The 24627-nt window shown below is 35.7% G+C and overlaps 2 protein-coding genes across 4 annotated transcripts; one reads left to right on the forward strand and one right to left on the reverse strand.

Moving 5' to 3' along the window:
* The first annotated feature begins 1820 nt into the window (after window positions 1-1820).
* Window positions 1821-4355, forward strand: LOC112032502 (F-box/LRR-repeat MAX2 homolog A). The gene has a single exon (XM_024065263.2). It carries the CDS (start codon window positions 1987-1989, stop codon window positions 4126-4128), a length of 2142 nt encoding a protein of 713 aa, XP_023921031.1. The 5' UTR covers window positions 1821-1986; the 3' UTR covers window positions 4129-4355.
* Window positions 4290-23502, reverse strand: LOC112032500 (serine/threonine-protein kinase EDR1). 3 transcript variants are annotated; one of them, XM_065761451.1, is made up of 18 exons: window positions 23222-23502; window positions 21758-21885; window positions 19653-20051; window positions 18368-18571; window positions 17687-17875; window positions 17277-17536; window positions 17039-17158; window positions 16779-16868; window positions 14942-15037; window positions 13320-13406; window positions 11253-11364; window positions 9885-10176; window positions 6787-6910; window positions 6668-6687; window positions 6293-6449; window positions 4888-5176; window positions 4685-4757; window positions 4290-4592 (listed from the first exon to the last, which is right to left on the reverse strand). In XM_065761451.1, the coding sequence occupies exons 3-18, from the start codon at window positions 19899-19901 to the stop codon at window positions 4510-4512; spliced, it is 2445 nt and encodes an 814-aa protein (XP_065617523.1). In that variant the 5' UTR covers window positions 19902-20051; window positions 21758-21885; window positions 23222-23502; the 3' UTR covers window positions 4290-4509. The 3 variants fall into 3 exon arrangements, with proteins under 3 accessions (XP_065617523.1, XP_023921030.2, XP_023921028.2); XM_024065262.2 differs by lacking the exon at window positions 21758-21885 and having other exon boundaries at window positions 16779-16856; XM_024065260.2 differs by lacking the exon at window positions 21758-21885.
* Window positions 23503-24627: the final 1125 nt, after the last annotated feature.

Raw genomic sequence — 24627 nt, forward strand, 5'->3', positions numbered from 1 at the left:
GAACAACAATTTTCAATGTTTAAACACTGAAAATTGTGGACTCAAAAAAATCAATGTTTGGTAAAAGTGTTTAAGTCACAGTTTTGAATTTAGGATATTTAAATATTGTATTTTGAGAACACATCAGGGAAATTTTCAATTTTTTAAGTAATTTTGTTAAATGGCATTGTTGTATCTTAAGAACACACTCTCTCTCTCTCTCTCCTCTCTCTCTCTCTCTCTCTCTCTCTCTCTCTCTCTCTCTCTCTCCTCTCTCTCTCTCTCTCTCTCTCTCTCTCTCTCTCTCTCTCTCTCTCTCTCTCCTCTCTCTCTCTCTCTCTCAGAATTTCTCATCACTTGTTTGAGTTGTTTCCGTTAAATTTGAAAATAGATGTGCTCAAAAGAATGAAACATTGAAACTAATAAAACCCATAGAACCACCCATAAAACAACGAAACCCATAAGCTTTGTTTCTAGTTTACAAATATTTGGTTATATCAAAAGAAGAAAACCCATAAAACTCATCTCTCTTATTTTGTTGCAATATTATTTTTAGATAATATTAGGTTATTTTGTTTTTGGCTGGGGGCATGTGATTGTGATTTGAATCATTTGATATTGAGCTCAATATTTAGTATTGTAATCATTTGAAGAGTAGTGGGGAGATGGAAAAAGATGCAGAACAAAGAGGAAAGAGTTGTTAGGCGTGAGAGACTGTCATAAAAATAATAAATTCATTGTTCATGTTAAAAAAGTTACACTTTTTCTAAAAATACACTCATGCAAAACATCCAATTGTGTTTTTTCAGTTTTAAAAATATGTTACCAGACACATGGTACCAAACACATTTTTTTGTATTATGAGTTGTTTTGTGTCCTATTGACTTGTCACCGACAATGTTGTTTTATGACTTTTTGAGGATTTCGTGGGTTATAGCAAATTCAATGAAGTTGAGACCCTAGTGAAATCAGTGACAAATTTTTGTCATTTTTTTTTTTGTCTTGAATTGTTACTATAAATGAGATTGATTAATTTTTTAATAAATTTTTGTTGTTGATTTCTATGAAATAAAAATATAAAATTCGTGCAAGCAATACCAAATGTAATTTTTTTTATTAAAAAAAAAAAAGCGTATTGTATTCGATTGGAATGCGTTCCTTTTTTGAAAAAAAAAAAGTTACTATTTTAGAGACGTTTTAAAAAAATATATATCTTAATTGAATAAAAAGAAGTACATTGAATTGTACTTTGTAAAAATAGAAGAGAAAAGTAAAAGACAAAATGGTCCATAAATTAAGGCCGAAATGTAAAAGACCTTTGGAATTTGGGTCAGTTTTATAAACTAATCCTTGTTAAGAATTGTGTAATATTGACCTGAAGTATAAGAATTATCAAAATTGACAACTTCCATCTTAATTTTGTTAATTAAAAATAATTACATGGCACGTACTTTTACTGTAAAACAATATGAGCATAACTCATGGACAACTGGCTCAAACCCATAGGCTTTTTAAATCTCAATGATCATCAACAACTGGCCCAAATCCACAGGTCTTTTTTTTTTTTTTTTTTTAATGCAATTGGGGAGAGGTGGAGTGTTTTTTTTAATTTTTTGATAATTGGGAGAGATGGAGTTGAGAGTTGGGACTGGAGACTGGAGACAAGGAAAACTCCCCACAATTACATGATGACACAGATACATGTCAACAGTAGTAGACTCTCAACTCTCTCAAGAGACAACCCTCACATGTTGACTATATCCGCCCACATGCTTCACGCGCTCCAACCCCGGATTATCGTCCTTTCCCATTTCTTCCTCACACGTGCTTACTCTCCACTCGAGTCTCGAGTCTCTAACTCCCCCCTCTCTCCCTCTCTCTCCCTAATCCTTAACTCTAAATAAATAACCAAACAAACAAAAAAAAAAAAAAAGGAAATAAATCACAACAACAACAACCAGTATACACTCACTCTCTCCCTACCAAAACCAAGTCTTCAACAACGACATGGCCACCATAAACGACCTGCCGGACGCTATTCTAATCAACGCCTTCGCTTTGATTTCCGACACTCGTACTCGGAACTCCCTGTCCTTAACGTGTCACAGGTTCCTCCAAATCGAGAGAACCACGCGCGTTTCCCTCACCCTCCGCGGCAACGCGCGGGACCTCTTCATGATCCCCCGGTGTTTCCGTTCCGTCACGCGCCTCGACCTCTCCTTGCTTTCCCCGTGGGGCCACGCGCTTCTGTTCTCCTCTTCCTGCGAACCCAAGCTCATCGCTCACCACCTCAGACGCGCGTTCCCCTCAGTTACATCCTTAACCGTCTATTCCCGATCGCCGTCGATCTTAGAAGTGTTGATTCCCCAATGGCCTGGATTGCGCCACGTCAAGCTCGTACGATGGCATCAACGGCCTCAAATCCCTCTAGGATCGGTCCGATCCGACTTCACTCCATTGTTCGAGCAATGCTCCTCGTTGACCTCACTGGACCTATCGGAATTCTATTACTGGACCGAAGATCTCCCTCCAGTTCTCCAAGCCTATCCATCCACGTCAGCATCGCTCACGAAGCTCAATCTCCTAACCAAGTCCTTCTCCGAAGGATTCAAATCAAGCGAGATCCAAGACATCACAAAGGCTTGTCCAAACCTCACTCATCTCCTCATAGCTTGTATGTTCGATCCCAGGTACGTTGGTTTTGTTGGGGACGAGGCCTTGTTGTCTATACCCAACAACTGTCCTAAACTCACTCTTCTCCACTTGGCTGACACGACGTCGTTGGGGAACACACGTGGGAACCCAAACCACGACGGTTACACTTCTGAGGACGCTAGGATTAGCCACGTCACGCTGGTCGATTTTTTCTCTGGATTGCCTTTGATTGAAGAATTGGTTCTTGATGTTTGTAAGAATGTGAGGGATAGTGGATTGGCTTTGGAAGTGTTGGGATCTAAGTGTCCCAAGCTGAGGGTGTTGAAGTTGGGACAGTTTCATAGTGTGTGTATGGCTGTTGGGTCGAATTTGGATGGGGTTGCTTTGTGTGAAGGGCTTGAGTCGCTGTCTATTAAGAACTCGGCGGATTTGGATGATATGCGGTTGATTGAGATCGGGAGGGGCTGTGGGAGATTGAAGAGGTTTGAGGCGATTGGGTGTAAGAGGATTACTGTGAAGGGGGTGAGGACTTTGGCTTGTTTGCTAACTAAGAGTTTGGTTGAGGTTAAAATTTCTTGTTGTATCAATCTTGATGCCGCAGGGACTTTGAGGGCGTTGGAGCCGCTTCGTGATCGGATTGAGCGACTGCATATTGATTGCTTGTGGGGGAGCTTGGGGGAAGAAGGTGATGGTAGCGGGGAAGGTGTTTGTGATTTTGTTCTCAATGAAGTGGGTGAGTTCCAGAATGGTAATGAGATGGACTTTGAGGATATGAGGAAGAAGAAGAAATGTAAGTACTCATTGGAGGCAGAAGAGGACGTGGAAGCCGAATTGAATTATTTGTATATGGAAAGTAATGGGAATGGGTCTTGGTGCAAGAGCTGGGAGCGGCTGAGGTATCTGTCTCTTTGGATTGCTGTTGGCGAGCTTCTAACTCCGCTGCCAACGCCAACGCTTGGTCTGGAGGAGTGTCCTAACTTGGAGGAGATTCGAATACAGGTTGAAGGAGATTGCAGGGAAAGGCACAGACTGTCTGACCGCACCCTTGGGTTTGGGTTGAGCACACTTGCACAGTACCCTCAGCTGTCTAAGATGCAGTTAGATTGTAGTGATGCAATAGGATTTGCACTGACCGCACCTTCGGGGCAAATGGATTTGAGCTTGTGGGAGAGGTTTTTCCTGACTGGTATTGGGAATTTAAGTCTCAACGAGCTTGACTATTGGCCACCGCAAGACCAGGATGTTAATCAAAGGAGTCTCTCACTCCCAGCAGCCGGTTTGCTTGCAGAATGCCATTCCCTAAGGAAGCTTTTCATCCACGGGACAGCTCACGAGCATTTCATGAACTTCCTGCTAGGGATAACTAATCTAAGGGATGTGCAGCTGCGAGAGGATTACTATCCGGCACCAGAAAATGACATGAGTACAGAAATGAGGGTGGACTCATGCTGTCGCTTTGAAGATGCATTGAATAAACGTCCGATCCCTGATTGAAATGAGTCATTGCCAATCCATGATGATCAAGAGAAGACCCCCAGTTGAGGAAACCAATCTCTAGGCGCAGCATGCGTGACAGTATTGAGTTTCAAAATCACGTTTTTGTTGTCTTTAAACTTTGGCTTTTGTATGGCCACTTTTGAGTAAGCTACCGAGAATGTTCAAAAAATAAATCCATTTCATATGCAGACCAGAACCTGATCTTGGTTTGATTACACGAAAAAGGAGGAAGTGTTTGAGCCATTCAAAAATGAAAAATGAACCATTTCATGTTTAACAAAATGACTGGAAAAATCATTAGTGTACACAACTTAAGCCGGGAACACAATGTAACACCTCTACCATGTTTTTTTTCTATACACAAACAAACAGATTGTATCAACAGAGAGAGTATTCACAGTCAAGCAACCGGGAAAGTATTTCCTCACAGCTTGGCCGGTCGTGCGGTTCTGCCCAACAATCTGCAAACAGGAGCAAAAACATGAGCTTGTCAGAAGTACAAAATGACTGAAGCTAAATTCATTTGAAAATTTAAGTTTCTGCTACACTAAACCTGCAATTAGCCTGCCTAGCGGACCCTCTGGAATCTCCAACCGGGAGCCCTCATTGGCAACAGCATAAACTACCTGAAGAGCAGAGAGTAAAAAGGTCCACGCTTTAGTAATTTTACAAAAACATCAGTAAACGATTAAGTTTAAAGTCAAAACCTGAATGGAAATTCAAAAAATAAATAAATTAAACATATATCAAGCATACCCTCTCTGGTGGTACCCCTTCCCACGGTCTATTTAGAGTGCAGAGCTCCCACATTAGCACCCCCAGGCTAAAAATATCACATTTTTCAGTAAAGGGTTCATTTCTAATAAGTTCAGGAGCCATCCACTCTGGAGTTCCGGCAGATGAAGAGTCTCTCATGGGTGATTCTGTCATTATTCTCGAGAGCCCAAAATCACAGATCTTGACAGTCCAATGCTTATTCACAAGGCAGTTTGCACTTTTTAGATCACGATGAACGATCTTCATCCGATGAATACACATCAAACCCCTGTATTGATAGCAAGAAGTTCGAGTCAATATGACTTTGATATTCTTCGTCACTTAAAAAGTAAAAGGTGGAATTTTGATGTTCATGATGATGATGATGATGATGCTTCTGCTGCCGACGATACAATTCAAACTATTACTATTATCCATGTCATATTGATATTCAGCTGTGTACACATTGAATCTTGCACAATGACATTTATTCAAGCGAAAATGCTCAGAGTTTAGCCCACATTATTTGGCTATCTACAGGATTATTATTATGCACAAGCCAGAATAATAATGCATCGAGTTGGAACATTATTTTAAAATGACTATCACTGCACAAAATCCTTTCACTCCACGAAGGCACAAATTCACAAAGCAACACCTCTAAACATTCATGTCAGTCTAATTTGAAACTTAACTAAGACCATAAAATTTCAACCACTTAGGAAAGTACATGAATAAGGTATTGCCTGCCTATCTCAGCCCCTTAGACTCGTTAGAATCAGAGACTCATATTACACCATCTTTGTCCCAATACGATCTTACCCAAGTCCATCTTGCCAAGTTTACCCCACACAAAAAAAAAAAAAAAAAAAAAAAAAAAAAAAAAAAAAATTCCCATCTTGCCACCAACAAGTACTACCATTAAGACATTGGAAAGCATCCACTTCTATTTTATGTATACATGTATCATGCCACTCACCAGTGACAAAATCAAATTTTCAATTTCAGTAATGCACATTCCACATATTTGCTTCATGGCTGACCAGCATTTCCAATGAAGCAGGGTGTACTAATAATTGTCATTAAGCATTTTTTTTTGTGTTATGATTGATATATGTGGACTAAAACACTTTGAAAGCCCCATGCTGGACTTGCCAAGGTTAATCTGGAAAAATTCAGTCAAGTCTTTTTATTAAATAATTGCACAAGAATCGTCTCATGGACCTCTTGTTGCATCAAATCTTTGTACTCCTCTACTCATAAGCTCTGTTAGAGAAGAGCTGTGGTGGAAGTATTGATTTCCCAGGTTTACTATATTGCAGAAAACCATGATACAGCATATCCTTTGAGCATCAAGGCAAAGAAAGAGGGAAAAAATTATAAGTCATGGATAGAATGTGTACACCTGCATATATCACGCAACATTTTTAGTCTCCTCCGCCAGCTAAGCTTCTTCTTCTGACCGCTCAAGTGAATTAAATAATACAAGGATCCCATCTCCATGTATTCAGTAACCATTGACAAGCGTGGAGGCTTTGTGCATGCACCAAGAAATAAAATTACTGCAAAACAGTAACACTCAATTCACCAACATTGCTTTAAAACAAAAAACAAAAATTACCAACATTTGATAACAATTGTATACTTGCTCATCACACCAGAGATTATTATGCTTAATAGTTATATGTTATGAATAATATCTTAACCAATATATGCAGTAAGCATAGACAAACATAGATGAAAAGGCAAGTTTTGAACAATGGCAGGTGAAAGAAAGTACCATTAGGATGTCGAAGACGGCTGGAGTGAAACACACGCGTGCAAGCACAATAAGCATGTAAGTCAGAATGAGAGTACAGATGAAAATTTTTGACAATTAATATATTAACTATGAAATACCTGAGAATGGATATCTCATTGCAGAAGTCTTCCATGTTTTCAGCAGTTAGATCTTGCTCTAGGAAAACCTTAATTGCAACCTCTGTTCCATTCCAAATGCCACGGAAAACTTCTCCAAAGAACCCTGGATATGAAAAATACAACTAATCTCAACGCAATGAAGAATGTTCCAGAAATTGAAGTCATATGAAATTAATGTTCTTTCTTCTTCTAAAAACAGAACTATGAATGTTTTGCGTGCTCCATGGCACATTATACAGTGTTGCTTGCCGATCTGTATAGTAAAAGTCAAATTCCAAACAATAACAAAGCATAAAGTAAAATATGGGACACCTTGCAAGGTGTAAATACTATTCCATGGGAAAAGAATAATACAAACTTCATAGGGTCAGCCACAAGTGCCCAATTATTCCATTTTGATGCCAGCTTTCTCGTGAGTAGCATGGGGTAAAATTTCATTGCCAAGGCAGTTTTGTAATGATCCAAGTAAAAATTCCAGTTGGCCAGAAGCAGAAATTACAAATTGATAGGCTTTGTATTTTTTGATTCATGAAAGCTTTTCTGTGTTGAGCATTTGTGAACCAGACAAGTGCTGGGCTCATGCTATCATCTTCTGATATAATGTTTAGAGAATCTTACAATTTACCCCCTGTGGTTTGTTCCTATCACAATTTAGTAAAAACACTTTCAATTGCTATATTTTACCCCCTAAAGTGTGGATTAAAAACGAAATTGTCAGGGTTCCATGGTCCATCCAAATTGATAGATTTTCATTTTGTGGACAAATATTCAATTACAACTAGCCCTCTTGTGGTCTAGCCCAGTCACAAATTAGTCCCACAAAACTTTTAAATTACTACATTTTTACTCCCAAATGTTTGGATTTCAATAGAATCATTAAGGGTACCATCCAAAATAATAGGTTTTAAATTTTGTGGACACTTTCAACTACAACTTTGTCCCAAATTTGTCCCACAAAACTATTCAATTCCTACATTTTAACCCCTAAAGTTTGGATTGAATGAAATCGTTAAGGAATTTTTGGATAGAACCTTAATGATTTCATTTTAGTCCAAATCTTAAGGAGTCAAATGTAGAAATTGAAAGTTCGTCGACTAAATTGTGATAGGACAAAATTAAAGAGAGAATGCTTTGGAAAATGAAAGTTTCCCCTAATATTGAAAGTTTCCCCTAATATTTACTATATTAAAGAGAGAATGCTTTGGAAAATGAATGCCCAAACACATATTAACAATGAGGAAACGTAGAAGTGTGCTGCCAAGCAAGACTCATGGGAACATTGTGAATAGAAGTGCTACTTGTTATTGTACCTCTGGCCCAGCCTTTTCCTAATATAAGTGTACGAAGCATTATGACGCCAGGAAAATTTAGGACATCAAGTTTGCTTTTTGATAGGTAGGACATCAAGTATGCTGAAACCTACAACCAGCTCAATATATATAAATGAGTGATCCACCTCCTTAAATCTTCTAAAACTTAAGGAGATCTGTAAAATGTTGCTCAACCAATTAGGTTGACATCGCATCTTTAAACTCTTTGGAGCCTGAAGTTGGTAGGCTTTCCAGGGTCAAAGAATAAAAGAGCAACAGATTGTTGCCAATCTAAACCAATGGCAGGTAGAGGTGATTTGGGAGGAGCAAACTGCATCCCACAACCTCTTGCAGAAAAGCATGCTAAGCTCTATGTCACCGATGTCATTTTTTTATTAGTGTCATCGATGTCATTAGTTATACCATATGGTCCCATGTGTCTTGACTCTTGAGTTGTAAAATTGGGACCATCTTCAAGTTTCAAAGAGCTGCAGGTTTGAAAATAACTTTTACCAGATATTTCTTTTTTAATGTATTAAAATTTAAATAAAAAAGCTGAACGAAGAAAGTTTTACCTAATATTAACAGGTCTGACAAGTTTTACTAATTTGTTTCCTCTGTGACACTTGCCTAAGTTTCAAAGGAGAGTCCATAAGAATAAAATTTAAATTTAAATTTTAAAAAAAAAAAAAAATCAACAAGTTGAAAATGTCAACTTCTTTTTTTAATAAACAAAGCTTTTTTTTATAAGTCTTTTATAAACAATGCTTCTAAATGGTGTCTATCTAAATCTCAGATAAAAACTATGAACAAAGTCTGGTTGCAATAAATTTTCCCTTGTGATAATTTTACTTATTGACTTTAGTTTTAATCTCTACTATAGAATTCTTCCATAGTATAAAAATAAATAAAAACATTTTTTTTGTTGGATTTCCGTCATCATTCAACATTTCACCTTCTTATTGTATATAAGTTCATCTTTCGTCTGACAATAATGGTAATTTTTGTTCCTTGTTTCAGCTGTATTTTATTACACTATTTATTTCAAGCTACATTCGTGTTTTATAGATAACAACTGACACATTGATTACACTTAGACAAGGATAAAAGAGAAATAAATATAATTTAAAATTTTCAATGCAGCCAATAAGTTCTCTCTTCTTCCTCAAATGCTAGGTCACCAAAACAGCCACGGAACTGCAACTACTGGTAGTTCTTATCTATTTAAAATTTAAAAAGTTCTTTTTTGGGGGAGGGAGGATTTAACATAGTACTCAATTAAACCAAGGAAACAAAATTATGTGAATGAATTTTTTTTTTTTTTTTTAAATCAAATTATCCATTGAACCTCAAAATTATAATTCCTGGATCTACCACTGAGACCAAAATACGATAATGCACGAAAGAGTATGAATAACATGAAATATGAAGCCATTAATCTTTTGGCAAAGCAGAATGAATCTCCTGTTTGAATAGGTTTTGGGTAAGCTGAATTTAGGCGATTTGTTGGAATCTGCTTTGAGCAAGTTTTCTTGACTAACAAGTAATAAAAACCTATTGTTTTTATAAATTTAGGAAATGGTGCACTAGAATTTTTCTCTTCATTATTCTTTTTTTTCTTGGGTAAAAAACTGTTCCAACTATACATTGTAGCAAAAAAAAATAATAATAATAATAATAACAAAATTGTGGTGGAGGGGTCACAAAACTGAAAAATTAAACTAAAATTTAAACTACAACAGAGAATGTTAAAAAGAGTATGCTTACCAATCCCAACACGAGTTCCAACAGTCAATTCTGAGAAATCAATATTCCACTCTGAGTAAGCTATTAGAGGTTTATTTTGAAACATCGGAGATTCAAGAATTCTATTCCATGTTGAGACCAATTCATCATTTCTAACATATTCACTTCTCTCAGAAGTTTGACTCCGATATTCATGTGGTGACGAGGGTAATGACATCGCCTTTTGAGAATTTAGCATGTCCTGGGGAAGTGAATATAAAGCGGATCTTCCACCAGATATGCCATGATGACCGTCAAGATGGAAATTGGATACCTAAAGAAGTGAGAAAAAGTGATTAATGTAAGGGACCCATAAGACAGAAATTTGCATGTCTAAAAATAAACAATTTTGCAAGGAACATACATGTGTTCTTTAATAGAAATGAACCTTCTTCTTTTTTTTCTTTTCACGAAACTTTAATTTCCAAAGGAACAGGTAAAATGTTCTATCTAAAAACATGGTGGTTAAACATAATCAGATTTTCTATAGGGAAGAGGAGTTCCATAGATTTTTTGGTCTCCTATTTTATTTTGTAATCAGTCTTGGTTCAAATTCAACTCTTCAAACATAAACTTCTACTTAACATACTAGTCAAGTCCAGAGAATGACTGGATGAGAAATAAGGGATCTGAAAAACTGGCAATCTTTAGGCCAACAGATCAAGGAATATTTGCGTGGTAGATGTGGATATTAAATGAAAAAGAATGATGGGTGGTGATAGTAATGGCGGAAACAAATGCAAAGAAGATCAATGGCCATAGTAGTAGGGGAGCCCCAATGGAGGCAGTTACTGCATTTTTCTTTTTAAATATTAGCAAGCTGTTACAGGATATCACAATGCAAACCTTTACATGCATAAACAAACAGCTGATAATTTTTAAATACCAATTGAGAAATTGGGAAGTAGAAGCATTGATATATAAAATTTCTACAATTTCATACTTTGAAATGTGCTATATGCAACATTCAGAAGATTCCTAAACAGTAATTAAGATGCAGTTGGAACAAAGGACATTAATACATCTCCCACCTCATACAAACACAAAATAAGACGAATGGGGATAAATTTAGTACCACCCAAGAAAAAGTGACAACCAAACCCCAAAACTAATACCAGAAAAATCCCTTCCTATGATTATGATCACAACCCACCATTTTAAACATTTATTGTAGGGCTTGGAAAATACAGAAAACTATAAAAATATGTCATATGCAGCAATGTAGAACACTTATGTAACATAAGGGGAAGATCATACTCATCTATATGATTGTCTTGACATGCAACAGTATATTTATAAAAAGAAGAGACATTTTACTGGTCCTCTGTTACCAAGACTCAAGAAACATACATTTTTCTGAAGATCTGAAACTCTGTCATTTGAAGGAGAGAATGACCCGTCATCGCCTTGCTCTCTCAAAAGACGATTTTGCTTCAATGTTTCATTCATTGCACGTACAGCCCTGGGGGGTTTCATTATAGACCAAGTTATTGCACAATATAAGAAATTTTTTATTACCTGCAAGTTCAAAATGTAGTGAACCTGCTAGGCTTTAAGGTTGATGAATGGGATAGCTGTGGAAATGAAAGAGAATGAATGGGAAATTGACTAATTTGAGGTAATCACCCTCCAATAAGAGAAAAGGGAGAAGAGAGAATTGAGAGAAAAAGTGAGAAAATAAGGTCTTTGTTCTTCAATGAATGAAATGCTTGGCTTACAAGTATTTATACAAGGCATTAGCAACAGTAACAACCAAATAACATGTAACTAATTAGGCTCCACTTCTTGTTCCTTCTTGCAAGTCTAAACTAACTAGGCTCCTTTTCTTGCAATCTTGCAACTAACCTAGTGCTTTTCTTGCAATCTTGTAATTACTTCACTAAGATTTACATTTGTAGAACTGAATAGCTCACTTGGGTTCATTACACAAACAAAATGGCTCACACTCAATCACATAAAAGCAATGCCTTATCCAAAAATAGGATTGGCAATGTACTTGACCAGGATAGAACAACCTAGGTAGTGAAGGCCCCAACTTGATAAAATAATACAGGACCAACCAGTTGAACGGGTTTACACACCATCAAAACAAATTATTGATCAGTTTGATATTTGACCCAAGTAAAACACACAAACAAGTGAAAATCATCCAACTTGTAGCACCCCTGAGGAATGACAGATCTAATGAAAAGCAAGGTAATTTAGAAAAATGCATTTCTTTGAGCCAGTGAACTGCCTTCAATCGAGTAAATACTTAAGGGTGAAATACAACTGCTTAACATATGTATAATCCGACTTCAATAGCCACATAGGAAAATATCTGAGATTTAAGAAAAGTAAGCTTAAAGCAGGATAATGGCTGACAAACTTATTCCTGTTAACATATTATTGTCATAAGCCCAAATCTAAACCACACATCGACTCCAGGTTTTCTAAATGCTTTTCATTTTTCCTCTCATGATACGGAAAATAAAGACATCAATTGCAGAGATGCTATCACTAATACAGACGTTGTAAGGCAGAATATCTCACTTTTATTCCTATACGTACGCTTTTCTCCCAATAGTCACTTAGAAAGTAATGACAATCAGGTATTTCATCTTTTAATTATCCAAGATATCTCTCTCTATTTCTGTTTTAATTTTTCTGATGAGTGTATTTCTTTTTTAACTATTATATCAAATTAACCACTTATGGCAAGACTGAGAGATTCAATTTTTGATAATTCTCAAAAATCCTTTTTTCGTTAAGCATATAATTCTCAAAAACCTACAAGCCATTCTCTCTCATGCCAGCAATAAAGGGTAAAAAATACTCTACAGAAAGAAATCCATATTACAAATAATGAATACATGTCAATCTCATTTTAAATCAATTGGAGTTGCATAACATGATTCTTTTCTTTATTTCTAGCTCAAGATATTATAAGGGAGTATCTATCCTTTTTAACAAGAGACAAAAACTTGATGAAGGAAGAAAAAGAAAACAAAAGGTAACCCGGAAATAACATTGATTAAGAGAGGAAAAAAAAAACAAAACAAAAAAATTCTGGAATAAAACACCAATAAAAGAGTTTTTTTGGTTTTTGATTGGTAAGCTTACACGTGCTGCACCCAATGGATTTTGAATCCACGACCTCACCCTCAACTCTTTCTTATTGGGGGAGGGGTTCATTTGAGCAAGAGCTTATTAGCAATCACAAAAGAAAATTTGATATATAAAATCACCAATTCATTATGGGTATTCAATGAAACTGGATTAAAATGAAAAAGAAAAAAGTACGAGAGAGGGGGAGAGGGAGAGAGAGAGAGAGCAGGAAAACAATTTTATTTTAGTATTGCATGAATCATAACTAAAGTCAGTACAGTTAATAATGAAGCAACCACTCTTCAAGAAAGAAATGAAATAAACATCAACCTTACGATATCGTCACCAATTTCTGGAGTAATACTAATGCTTCTTCTTCTTATTCTACGAGCTTCTGACGTTGATGCACCATCTGACCTGTAGCCATATATAAAAGTAGGATATATGAGTAGTCAAATAAATTAGTGCAAAATTATACATATGCTTGAACAATTAGTAAACTAAGCAGTGAAATAAATGGCAAAGCAAAAAAGAAAAAATATGTACTAAACACAAACGCAAAAGATAACGGCTGAAAAATTCACTCCTTCAAAACATGTGTCAGCACACCCCAATCATCTGATGATGACCTCCAAATTGTTCTAACACATTCTAGGGTTGGATCAGAGCACTCTAATACCAAGTTGAGTTCTAACATATGATATATTAAAGTCAAAAGAAAGAAAAGGAGAAAAGAAGAATGGAGAGAGAGATTTGAAAAGACACATATGGCTCCATTAATTAGTCCCTCACCTTAGCGCATATTTATATTAGGGTTAATGGTAAATTATTACTAGAAAACCCTTATGCTAATGTAAATTTTTTTTTCCCAGACAAGTTGCTTGTGCTAATGTAGAATAACATGCTAATATAAAAAATAACAAGAAGTAACTCCAACAAGCAGAAAAGAAAGAGTAAGTATTCCTTCTGTAATTTAGACATAATTGAAGAAAATTTCCAATTAAAAGATGGGACCAACTAAAAGATAGACAAGCTTTAAGTTAATAATAGGCACAAAGTTTGTTCTAACATAAAATAAATACAACAATAAAAATCCATATTGGAACTCATACATATTAGATCCTTTTTCCCAAGGAAAAGTATGCTTGTAGAACTTTACTAGCTTTTTCTTCATAGAAATTAAATATATATCATCAATAAAGGATGTCCAAAAGTAGAGGAAAATCGATATGACAAATGGATTTCCAATTCCATGAACAATATAACAATGTGTTCTCTGAATTTTCATTAAACATTAATAAATCTCACAATTGCAGGGTACAAGAGGAATTACAATTTTACAACGCATCCCATCATGATTCATTATAGCTAGGCAGTGGCCATAGTGTGATTGTGCCAGAGGTAGTCTAATACAAAGAATTTTTGGCCATAGAGATTGCATTTCTACTTCATCTGTCTCAGAAATAAATTCAGATCTGACCATTGCAATACTAATATAGATAGGAATGCATGTCTAGACATAGCCAGATAAACCACAGATTTTCAGGAAAGGAGGACAGAATCTATAAAAAAAAAATCAGGAATTATGGATAGCAGCACCTAGGATTCACCAAGAAGTTATCCTCATAGATATACTCAAGTCAATTATATTTAGTCTAGGGCCCTGGCCCAAAAGGCACTAGCCCCCTCATTATGAGGGAATGACCAATGACGATAAACCAAGGGCTCTAGACTTACTAAAGAAAAGTTCGTTCAAATTTAGAATATTTAGCTTAAGTGAGAAACATTCACAATGCACATTGGGGAACCAAAATTCTAAAATCAACCTTAAAATCAAATTCAAGCAGCTAAAATAAAGTGATCTTCAGTCTCTCTCAGTAAAAACACTTCCAACACAAAAGAATTACTAATTTTACTTATGTATATGCTAAAATGAGATCAGAGGTATGAACCTTGATGTAGTGACATCATCAGAAAATTCTCTAAATGATTTTCTGTCACCACTAAGCATGGAACGTCCACGTGCCCGAAATGAAGGATGCTCTGGACTGCACAACCAAAAGCATTTCAAATATATAACATACAAACTTAAACTGCAAACGTCAAATAGTAATTTCACATTAAGTTACAAACTTCTGGGCCACCTAAATACATGCTTAACAATAAAATCAAGACACGAAAATTGACAGATCATGTGGACCAACTAAAGAAGAAATGAGTTAGCATTTGGGTATATCAATGTTCACAAGCATGTCAGTGCTAGTGTCCAAGCACTTCTATATGCTTACGCGTGAGCATGTCACCTTTCATGGAATCGTGGGACCAATAAATGACTCTATATCATCAAAAGTAACAACATACAGGCCAGGCAGATCTTTTTTTTAGGACATTGTCAGATTCAGGTGATCAGACCAAAAACCTGGCACTTTTTTTTATAAGCAACTAAGAACCAGGAATTTGTACTAAACTAATTCATTTTATAACAAAATTTGGCCACATAAATCAGAGTATGGTTTGACTATTTTAATTTTCAAAGTTACAAGTTCAGCAAGTAACTTTTGTGAATATTATTGAATGGTCCAGGCAGTGCCTTAATATTCTTCCTTTTGGTAATGTCATCAATAACTGATAGAATCTTACAAAGGTACATCAAAAAACATCTTCAAGTGCTCAGCATGACCCAAAAAAAAAAAAAACAACCCAAGATTGGTGTAAACCCAATGCAATGGCAAAACCCACAATGTCCACTGCCAAAAAACCCCCAGATCGGCATAAACCCGACCCATAGGACCCACAGCCCTAGTCAAGTTGGGCTCAACACAAATAAGAATCTTCGCCGGTTTGTGCACTGACAGCACCCTGTGCCACCACGCCAACGAACACTGTCAACCGCGAACCAGTCAACCACTATGAATTCACGCTTACGTGCCACCCCTAGCATCAATTTCAAAAGCAACATCAACCACAAAGCCTTCAAGCCACCCCTCAGCTTCGACTGCAAATCCCAACGCTCCAACGACCATGAATCCTAACGCCATTGCGTCAACTACCACTACTCGCACCAACAGCATCCATGTGTGCGAGAAAGAGAGAAGGGAGGGAGCATTTGTGTGCAAGAAAGACAGGAGGGTGGTCTGTGTGTGATCTAAGTTTTGGGAAATGTTTTACAAAAATATAGCTGTAAAACGTTTTCCAAACTTTTACAACATATTTTCCTAGTCAACAGAAAATATTTTCGTATTGATCGAGATTTAAAAAATAAACATCCAAAAATGCAAAACATTTTCCAACAAGAAAACCAAAGCCTAAGCCACAATTACATCCCATAAAATCCTCAACAACATTAAATAACAAATTCGAATTTCAATGTCAAAAAGAAAACAAGTTCAAAATTCAAAAATGATCTAGAAAAACAATAAATTCTGAAATAAAATTGATTGAGCTTCTTACATCATAAAACCATAACTCTTACATATAAAATGCAATGCAATCAACCATCACTACTGACTAGGCATGAGCAACTAACCAAGACCATGCTCTCAAACATCCAAGGTCATTTATATTAAAAGTATTCAGCAAGGCTATCTCATGGATGATAAATTATCATCTGAGAAGCTAAAGAAAATTGGCAAACTTGCATACAAAATAAAACTGGACGAATTTGTAACCTACACTAGCACCAAAAGCAGAGCCTACCATCATGAATAATACAAAAAACTGAATTTCAAACATTACATAATCCAATCTGCATAACATATCAATCTGAAACAGAGGGGGAATAAGAAAAACCTGGAACTAGCTGTCCGCTGCTCAGCAATGGCCTTTCTCCGGCTACGCCGCCAAAATGTATTTGCAATGTTGGGCTCACTATGTGACAAACTAATAGAATTGACCAAAAAGATTTAATAGGCAAACATCTTAATGTATGCACTTTTTTTTTTGAAGGTACACTTTTTCCAAGGTTTTGAATTCACCAAAAATAAAGGGTCACTGCGAAAGCTATTCAGAAATCAAAATGGAACCTGCTGAGACGGGGCAATAAATATTACCTCAATTTCCTTTCAATTGACGAATTTGATCGCATCATCATATTTTGCAATGAAGGACCAGATACATTTAAGGATGCTTCAAATTTCCTATGAAATGGAAGGCTATCATCTTTCTCAGTACTGTGGCACAAGAAACAAAAATAATTATATACTAACCAGCTTTAGAGAGCATGAACTACCAGAAATTATGTGAACTCATACAGGTTCAAAATGGAAAAACCAAACACCATCAGCTAACCTGTCAGGATCTAGTCTCTCTGAAACCCCACAAAGAGGACTATTGGGTTCCAGTGGTGAGTCACAGGAGTCATTTTCTGCAGAATCACTCTCCCCTGCTGCAGAAATATGAGTCATAAAAATTGCCCGTGTTGATCGGGGTAGCAGCTGGCCAGGAAACCGCATAAGATCAACCAATAGTTCCACAGATTTCAAGACAACTATCACAGACATATGTTTATATGAGTCTACACACTCAACAGCCCCATCATTTGGCAAACCCTGATAAGAATAATGGGAAGGGGGGAAAATCCAGACATTAGATCCATTAAACAAATCTTTCACAATTTTCATGTCATTCAACTAATATTTCACCTGATAGGGAAAACAAAATGCAACAGTTTAACTAACCAAAAGAGTTAAAAAGCTTACCACCATGAGCCTACTTTCAAGACCTACAGCATCAGCAAGAACTTTAAATAAGATTGCTCGAGGACGGCATGAACCATGCCTTATTTGCCCCAACATCTGAACTCCTCGATTCTCAAACATGTGAGAGGTTTCTTCTAGTGCAGCTTTTGCTGGACTTTCCAAACTGGGACGTTTATAAAAATCAGAGACCTGCAATATCGAAATACATTCTCTCTCAATATTAATCATGTTGTCATATAATATTGCTTAAATTTCCAACTTATTATTTGCTTAAACTTTTGGGATCAGCAGTAATTCGTCAAATCAAATAGACAAACGAAATGCTTATGGTAAATGGTGATCCCAATGATGGCTGGGCAACAAAGACTCCCTAAATTATAAAATTGAGATTGAATCACAATCGGAACAGTGAAACATCTTATAATCAGCACACCAGACCATCTTTTTATCTCATCATCAACACACATGATGAACAACGGATGTAAGTGTATCGGCAAAGTTCAAACGTAAACAAAATGACTTATTTGGAAAATGGAATAAGTAATAGACTAGTAGCACACATCCAGAACCAAGCAACTGAACTGGGCATCACATCTACATTCCCATCATCATAAACATCAATGATTTAGGAAAGCATTATACTTAAAATAACTTCTTAGCATAAAGACTGAAAATTCTCACCAATCCAGCAATCTTTTTTATCATTGCAGGTGGATTTGAGTTCAACCCTTTCACCAGCGCCACAATCAGCTGTTTCAGCATAGATAGCTTCTTATCTTTCTCAACATCTACAAGAATTGTATCAGCTTTAAAACCCTCTTCACCCATAGCATGAAGCTCATCCAAAGTAGGAATAGCATCAAAAAGCTCCTTCAGCCTTTTCTCCTGTACATGGTTTTATAATATCAATTTAGACCATAGCTATATGAGACTAGGCTTTGAGTGCAAACCCAGCTAAATCAGACAAGCATCAAGTACAGGATCCATCTCAAAAAACAACCAACATATGAATATAAACAAAACCTGTCTAGTTACAAGTTAGAGAATGCACCAGTAAACAGACAATGGTGCAAGGTTCAAAGATGTCTTACTAAACAGTTGCTACCTACTGCTGGTGGCAACTATGTGGGTTCAACGCCTTGCCAGAGAAAATCAACACATGCAAGGATTTCCATGTCAGATTTCCTTTTTTTTTTTAATTGATCCTTACATACGCACCCAATAGGTTTGAAATCCATTACCTCACCAGAGGTGCCATTTGAGCTAGAGCACATTGGCATTTTTACGTCATCTTTCATCGAAAATGGATAAATGGATCTTGGATAACTTTGAATCATAGGGATGAAATCTAGAATTTCTTCATTTTGTATCCTATCTTTCCCTTTAATTCTATTTATTCATCTTGAACATTCTCATTTTAGATACACTTTATAGACATGTTTTTTAAGAAGATAACCATATCAAATTCACAAAAAGAAAAAGTTCTAGCATTTGAAGGATAAACAAATACAAAAACAAAAGAAACTAGAGGTGCCATTTGAGCTAGAGCACATTGGCATTTTTACGTCATCTTTCATCGAAAATGGATAAATGGATCTTGGATAACTTTGAATCATAGGGATGAAATCTAGAATTTCTTCATTTTGTATCCTATCTTTCCCTTTAATTCTATTTATTCATCTTGAACATTCTCATTTTAGATACACTTTATAGACATGTTTTTTAAGAAGATAACCATATCAAATTCACAAAAAGAAAAAGTTCTAGCATTTGAAGGATAAACAAATACAAAAACAAAAGAAACTTAAAGGAAAACTCCATTCCCTTCTTGTGATATCAATAATAAATCCCTCGGACAACAGAGGTTCCAGCAAAAGTCAGGCAAAGGATATATATATCTGGAAGAAATTATTGCAACAAAAAATTATTGATTTTCTACACCAGCAAAATCAGACTTCAAACTCACCGGAATGACAGAATAGAAACCATTTGGAATTGGTTCAGAAAGCATTCCAGTGCGCCAGAGAATTTGAGATGCTCTCTGAGGTGACAACCCAACCTCCTCCGAACTTCTAGGAGATTCTTTATTGCTTAAGGTCTCTTCTTGAGAACCCAAAGAAACAGATTCAAATTTTTCCATAAAATCTGAAGGCCACCATGAAGTATTTGAAGGCCCTTGCTCTGCTGGCCCTGAATCACCTCGTGTCTCCTCCATGTCTTTAAGTATTTGGAATGTAAAACCATTTCGCCCCCACTTCTTACCCCATAAAAGATGTTATCAATCTACAAGAAGTTCTTAGACCAAAAAGACATTGGATTACAAACTTCAATAGTCCTGAATTCTTCAAGCTGGAGGCCATACGACCTGCAAAACACAGACCAAAAGGGAAAAAGTGACATCTTAAGCAAGCAAGCAAGCAATTTAGAAAAATATCACAAACAATATGCCCCTCCAAACTCAAGGACAAGGGTAGAGAGCAAAAACCAAGAGAACAAGAATGAAGATTAACATACAGTGCACATCCACAAATTTTTTATAGGTTATTCATCAAAAGGGGAAAATTTACAAAGATAGTTTTTTCAGACTAAAATATACCAAAACCCAAGAAACAGAATTTTACATTATCTATATAATGATTCCTAAATTTCTTTTCTTTTCTTTTTTTACCTTTTTTTTGCATAAGTTAAGTCAATTGTATTGATACGAGAAATTACATAAAGAGTACAAAGGGGACAATATGGAGTATACCAGCTGCATACCCATAAGTATGCACATAAAATCAAGAGAACGGCAAATCCCCAAAATCACATAAGTTCAAAGATCTACACCCATCCAAAGACATTAAATAGAAAAGGGACCCAACAAATTGGGTTTTCAACCACTCAATATTCAACTCTTAACTTGCAAAGGTCCTCCCATTCTTCTCCCTCCTATTTGCCACATCAAACACAATGGAGCTACATCCCAAACCCAATTTCTAAAAGAATCTTAGACTCCAGCATCATGACACTCCAGTCACTGCTTTGGGCATAATTAATTTAACTCAGAAGGCCACAAATATGAAATTCCCAAACTCCCCAGCCATTGGGAACTAAAGAAGCAAGTGATCAACGTATTCTCAATCCTGTTTGCACAAAACACACTAATTCACAATAAATATACCTTGTTTTATGAGATAACCTAATCAGGGTGTCTTCCCCAAAGAAGCCATCCACACAAAGAAAACCACCCTCAAATGAGCTTTCACACTCCATGTTGCCTTCCAACTTCCAAGTGAAATCCAATGTGTTATTCTCTATTAATATTAATATTAATATCTCCAAGGCCTTTGAGGAGTGAAAACAGTCCAATTCCTATTTATGGACAAATCTGCCTTAGGAAATAAATTTCCCAATGCAAGTAGTAACAGCTTCCACAGGCCAACACCAGTCTCACTGAACCTCCCCAATCACATCCCCTTCATAAAAAAAAAATGCTGCCAATACCTAACAAACACAATTTCTATGAGGATGATCAATTTAGCACTATGTTAAGGAGCTAGAGTTCTACTCTAGAAAACATTAAAGTTTAATAAACAAAACTTTGATATTTTGACTAAAGAAAAGTATAAAGTTCCCAGAGCCAAAACTATACTGACATTATATCTAATATCTCAAACGAGATCCAATATCTCAATGGAGATATCGTATGTCTAAAAAAAAATCCAGTCAGTCAGATGGTACTTATATCAAGGAAGAAAAACTATTTGAACACATGCTTTATTTTTTCTTTCTACCAGTAAATATGAGTCTAGTATATTCTTTTGATAAGTAATAAAATGTCGTTGAAAAAAGAAATCGATACAGGGAACCAGAGCACACAGGCAGCGTGCTAAGGATCCAGCAAAACTGTAGTGCAATGAATGTACAACTATCTAATAAATCAGCCAAATAATTAAAAGTAAAAACACCTGAAGCATTTGTCCACTCCAGCAACGTCTGGAGGAAATGTACAGTTATTTAAAATATCATTTACTATGTACCTGTCTAAACATTATGTTATTATCAGCAAAATGTATTTGATACATATACCTAAACTCAAGTTTCGGTTCATCTTAATGTAATTTGTGATGAACTATCTGCTAAAAGCCTTATAGCTCTATTGGCACCCCTTGTTTCCAACAGAGATGTTCAGGGTTCAAATCCTCCTCCCCCAAATACTGTATTATCAAAAGAAATTGTGATGAAATAACTTCGCAATTTTTGAAATGAATGATAAATTAATTGATGTAAAATAAAAAAAAATAAAAAAGTGATAACATCACATGAGTTATTTACATACACGCAAGTGCAAAATCCCTAGCTACCACATATTTTTCACATACTGCAAATATAAAATAGCAAAGGCCCACATATACTCAATGTTTCCTATAATTGGATACCACGTCACGTGTTTCTATAAAAGTTTAGCTCAATTTTTCCATGACACATCAGTCAACTGCCTATACAACACACGACAAAGGGCACATGCAAAATTTAATAGGAGAATTTGAAGTGATCAAAATTTCCAGGCTACATAGCTACCCTTACGTGATGCACTAGAGAGAACAGTGTAGGAGATCAATATGATTAGATATGTTAAACCTCAATGATCTAGAACTCCACTTAAGCATGTATCAACAATGACGCTTAAAATGAATCCCTAGCATAAGAATTCTTTTGAATAACTTTCAACATTGTCTTTTTATTTTTGCACCACAAAAAGAAATGCATATTTTTGAAGTCAAAGTTACCGTCTCCAACAACATAGTCATCAAATAACAGATTACGTCATTATTGGAAAAGCAACCAAGAATTACCTCCCAAAAACGGTTATCTTATATATTTCCCAAAATACATAAAAATCTTATCACAAATGATAAACCTTCTGATCCCTATTCCACCATAGATCCCATAACAAATAGCCATGTCACCATATAAATTCAACCATTTCTTAAATGCTCAAATGGCACTCTCTCCTCTTAAAAGTAAGGGTGCGCACAATGAAGACACGGATTCAAAATGAAGACGTGTAATTCACCAAATAACCAACAACATATCTTATGATAGAGTATAATTCCCAACTTTAGTCAATCCCAGAATTCAATATTTTGACACTGTAACCAAAAACCAAAAGCATTGCATAGAAACAACAGAAAAACCAAATTCAAATCAAATTCCAAGATCTTTGGAATACATCCATTACTCGAGAAAAAAAAAAAAAAAAAGCCTAATGAGAGCTAGCGCTTCACCTCAGTCCCTAAAAATCACAAACACATTCCTTAAGTAAACTTCGAAACCGACCTGTTTTTGTACAAAACCTATCTCTCTCGATAATCCAAATCACAGAGCAACACAAACAATTTTCCAATACTCTTCACCGACAAAATCAACGCAGGATTCAAAAGAATAACTCAAATTTGAATGGGAAAAACGTAGAAATAATAGATAAGGATCAAGAATCCAAAAGAAAAATTGAAAAATCAGATTGAAATTGAAAAAAGGGAAAAGCTTTACCACCAGCAGATCCGAGCATTTGAATCCGAATCTTCAGTCTTATACACCAACATTCAAATCTCAATCGCTCCGCCTCCAAATCCTCATCCCTAACAAAAAAAAAGAGAGAGAGAGAGAGAGAGAGACTATATATGTAAACACAGGGAAAGAGAGAGAGAGAAAGAGAGAGAGAGGGAGGGAGAGAGTGATTGATGTAAACGAGGGGAAAGAAGAGAGAGAGAGAGAGAGAGAGGGAGATGGATTTGATTTTTGGGGGGTTTTGATTGATATAATTGATCGCTGAAGAAAGCGATGTGTTTTTTTTTTTTTTTTTTTTTTGGTTTTAGAGAGAGAGAGGGAGTGTGTGTGTGTGTGAGAGGGTGGTGAGTCACGTGCAGAGCGAGAGGAGGGATCTGGGTCTGGGGACCTTTCTCCGACAGCCAGCTGGCACAGCTGGTGGCTCACCAACATCCACACACACCTTCTCGTCCGCGTGAAACAAACAACTATGCAATTAACGCTGCTCATCAATTAAAACTCCGCCTCTCTCTCCTTTTGTTTTTTAATTTTTATTGGGTTTTACTTTTACTAACTTTTTACCTATCAATTTCTCAAAAATTAAAAACTTTTACCTATCAAAACAAATAAAAAATAATAACCTTACTGCATAAATTTTTATTTTTATTTATTTAATATTTTTACTTACAATAGTTACATTTGAAAATTGATGTATATTTCCTATTTGGGAGCTTAATATTATGGAATGGAATTTTACGAGAGAATGGATCTCTCATAACATTCCTTCCATGAATCATTCATTAATAAAATAGGTACGAAATACTAGTTTTATCCTTTTTTATTGCATGTTCATTTTCCATCTAAGCATAGATCCTTTAAGAGTGTGATTTCATTATATTTTACTTTATTATGTTCAATTCTTTTATGAATTTCTGAATATGCTTCAATCTTAATTAAAAGTATATCATATCACATTGTATTGTATTCTATTCCATTTCATTTAACCTCCTATCCTGATACCGCAAACATTTGATGACCTCTCCTGATATATACGTATTTTTAATCAATTTATTTAAACAAAATGAACTAATGAAAATACATTATACCATACCAAAATTTATCTTCAATACATAAGTTGTTGAATAAATTACATACTTGATGAGTATAACTTTTTTATTAACAAAAAAAAAAAAAAAAAAAAGAAGGATTAAGCCAAATGCAAATGTTTCCAAATTTGTACATTAATAGCATGATGTTTTTGTTTTTTATTTTAGAATAATAGCATGATGAAATTGATTACAATGCTATCTTGCCTACAAAAGATAACTTACAACTAAGGCTAGTGATACTGCAGTGGTGCTAGGGAAAAAGGTATACATATCTATGACCCTATTGAGGCAAACAGAAAC

The sequence above is a fragment of the Quercus suber genome, unplaced genomic scaffold, assembly GCF_002906115.3.
Source record: "Quercus suber isolate HL8 unplaced genomic scaffold, Cork oak 2.0 scaffold_413, whole genome shotgun sequence".
In the NCBI taxonomy this organism is placed as follows: Eukaryota; Viridiplantae; Streptophyta; class Magnoliopsida; order Fagales; family Fagaceae; genus Quercus; species Quercus suber.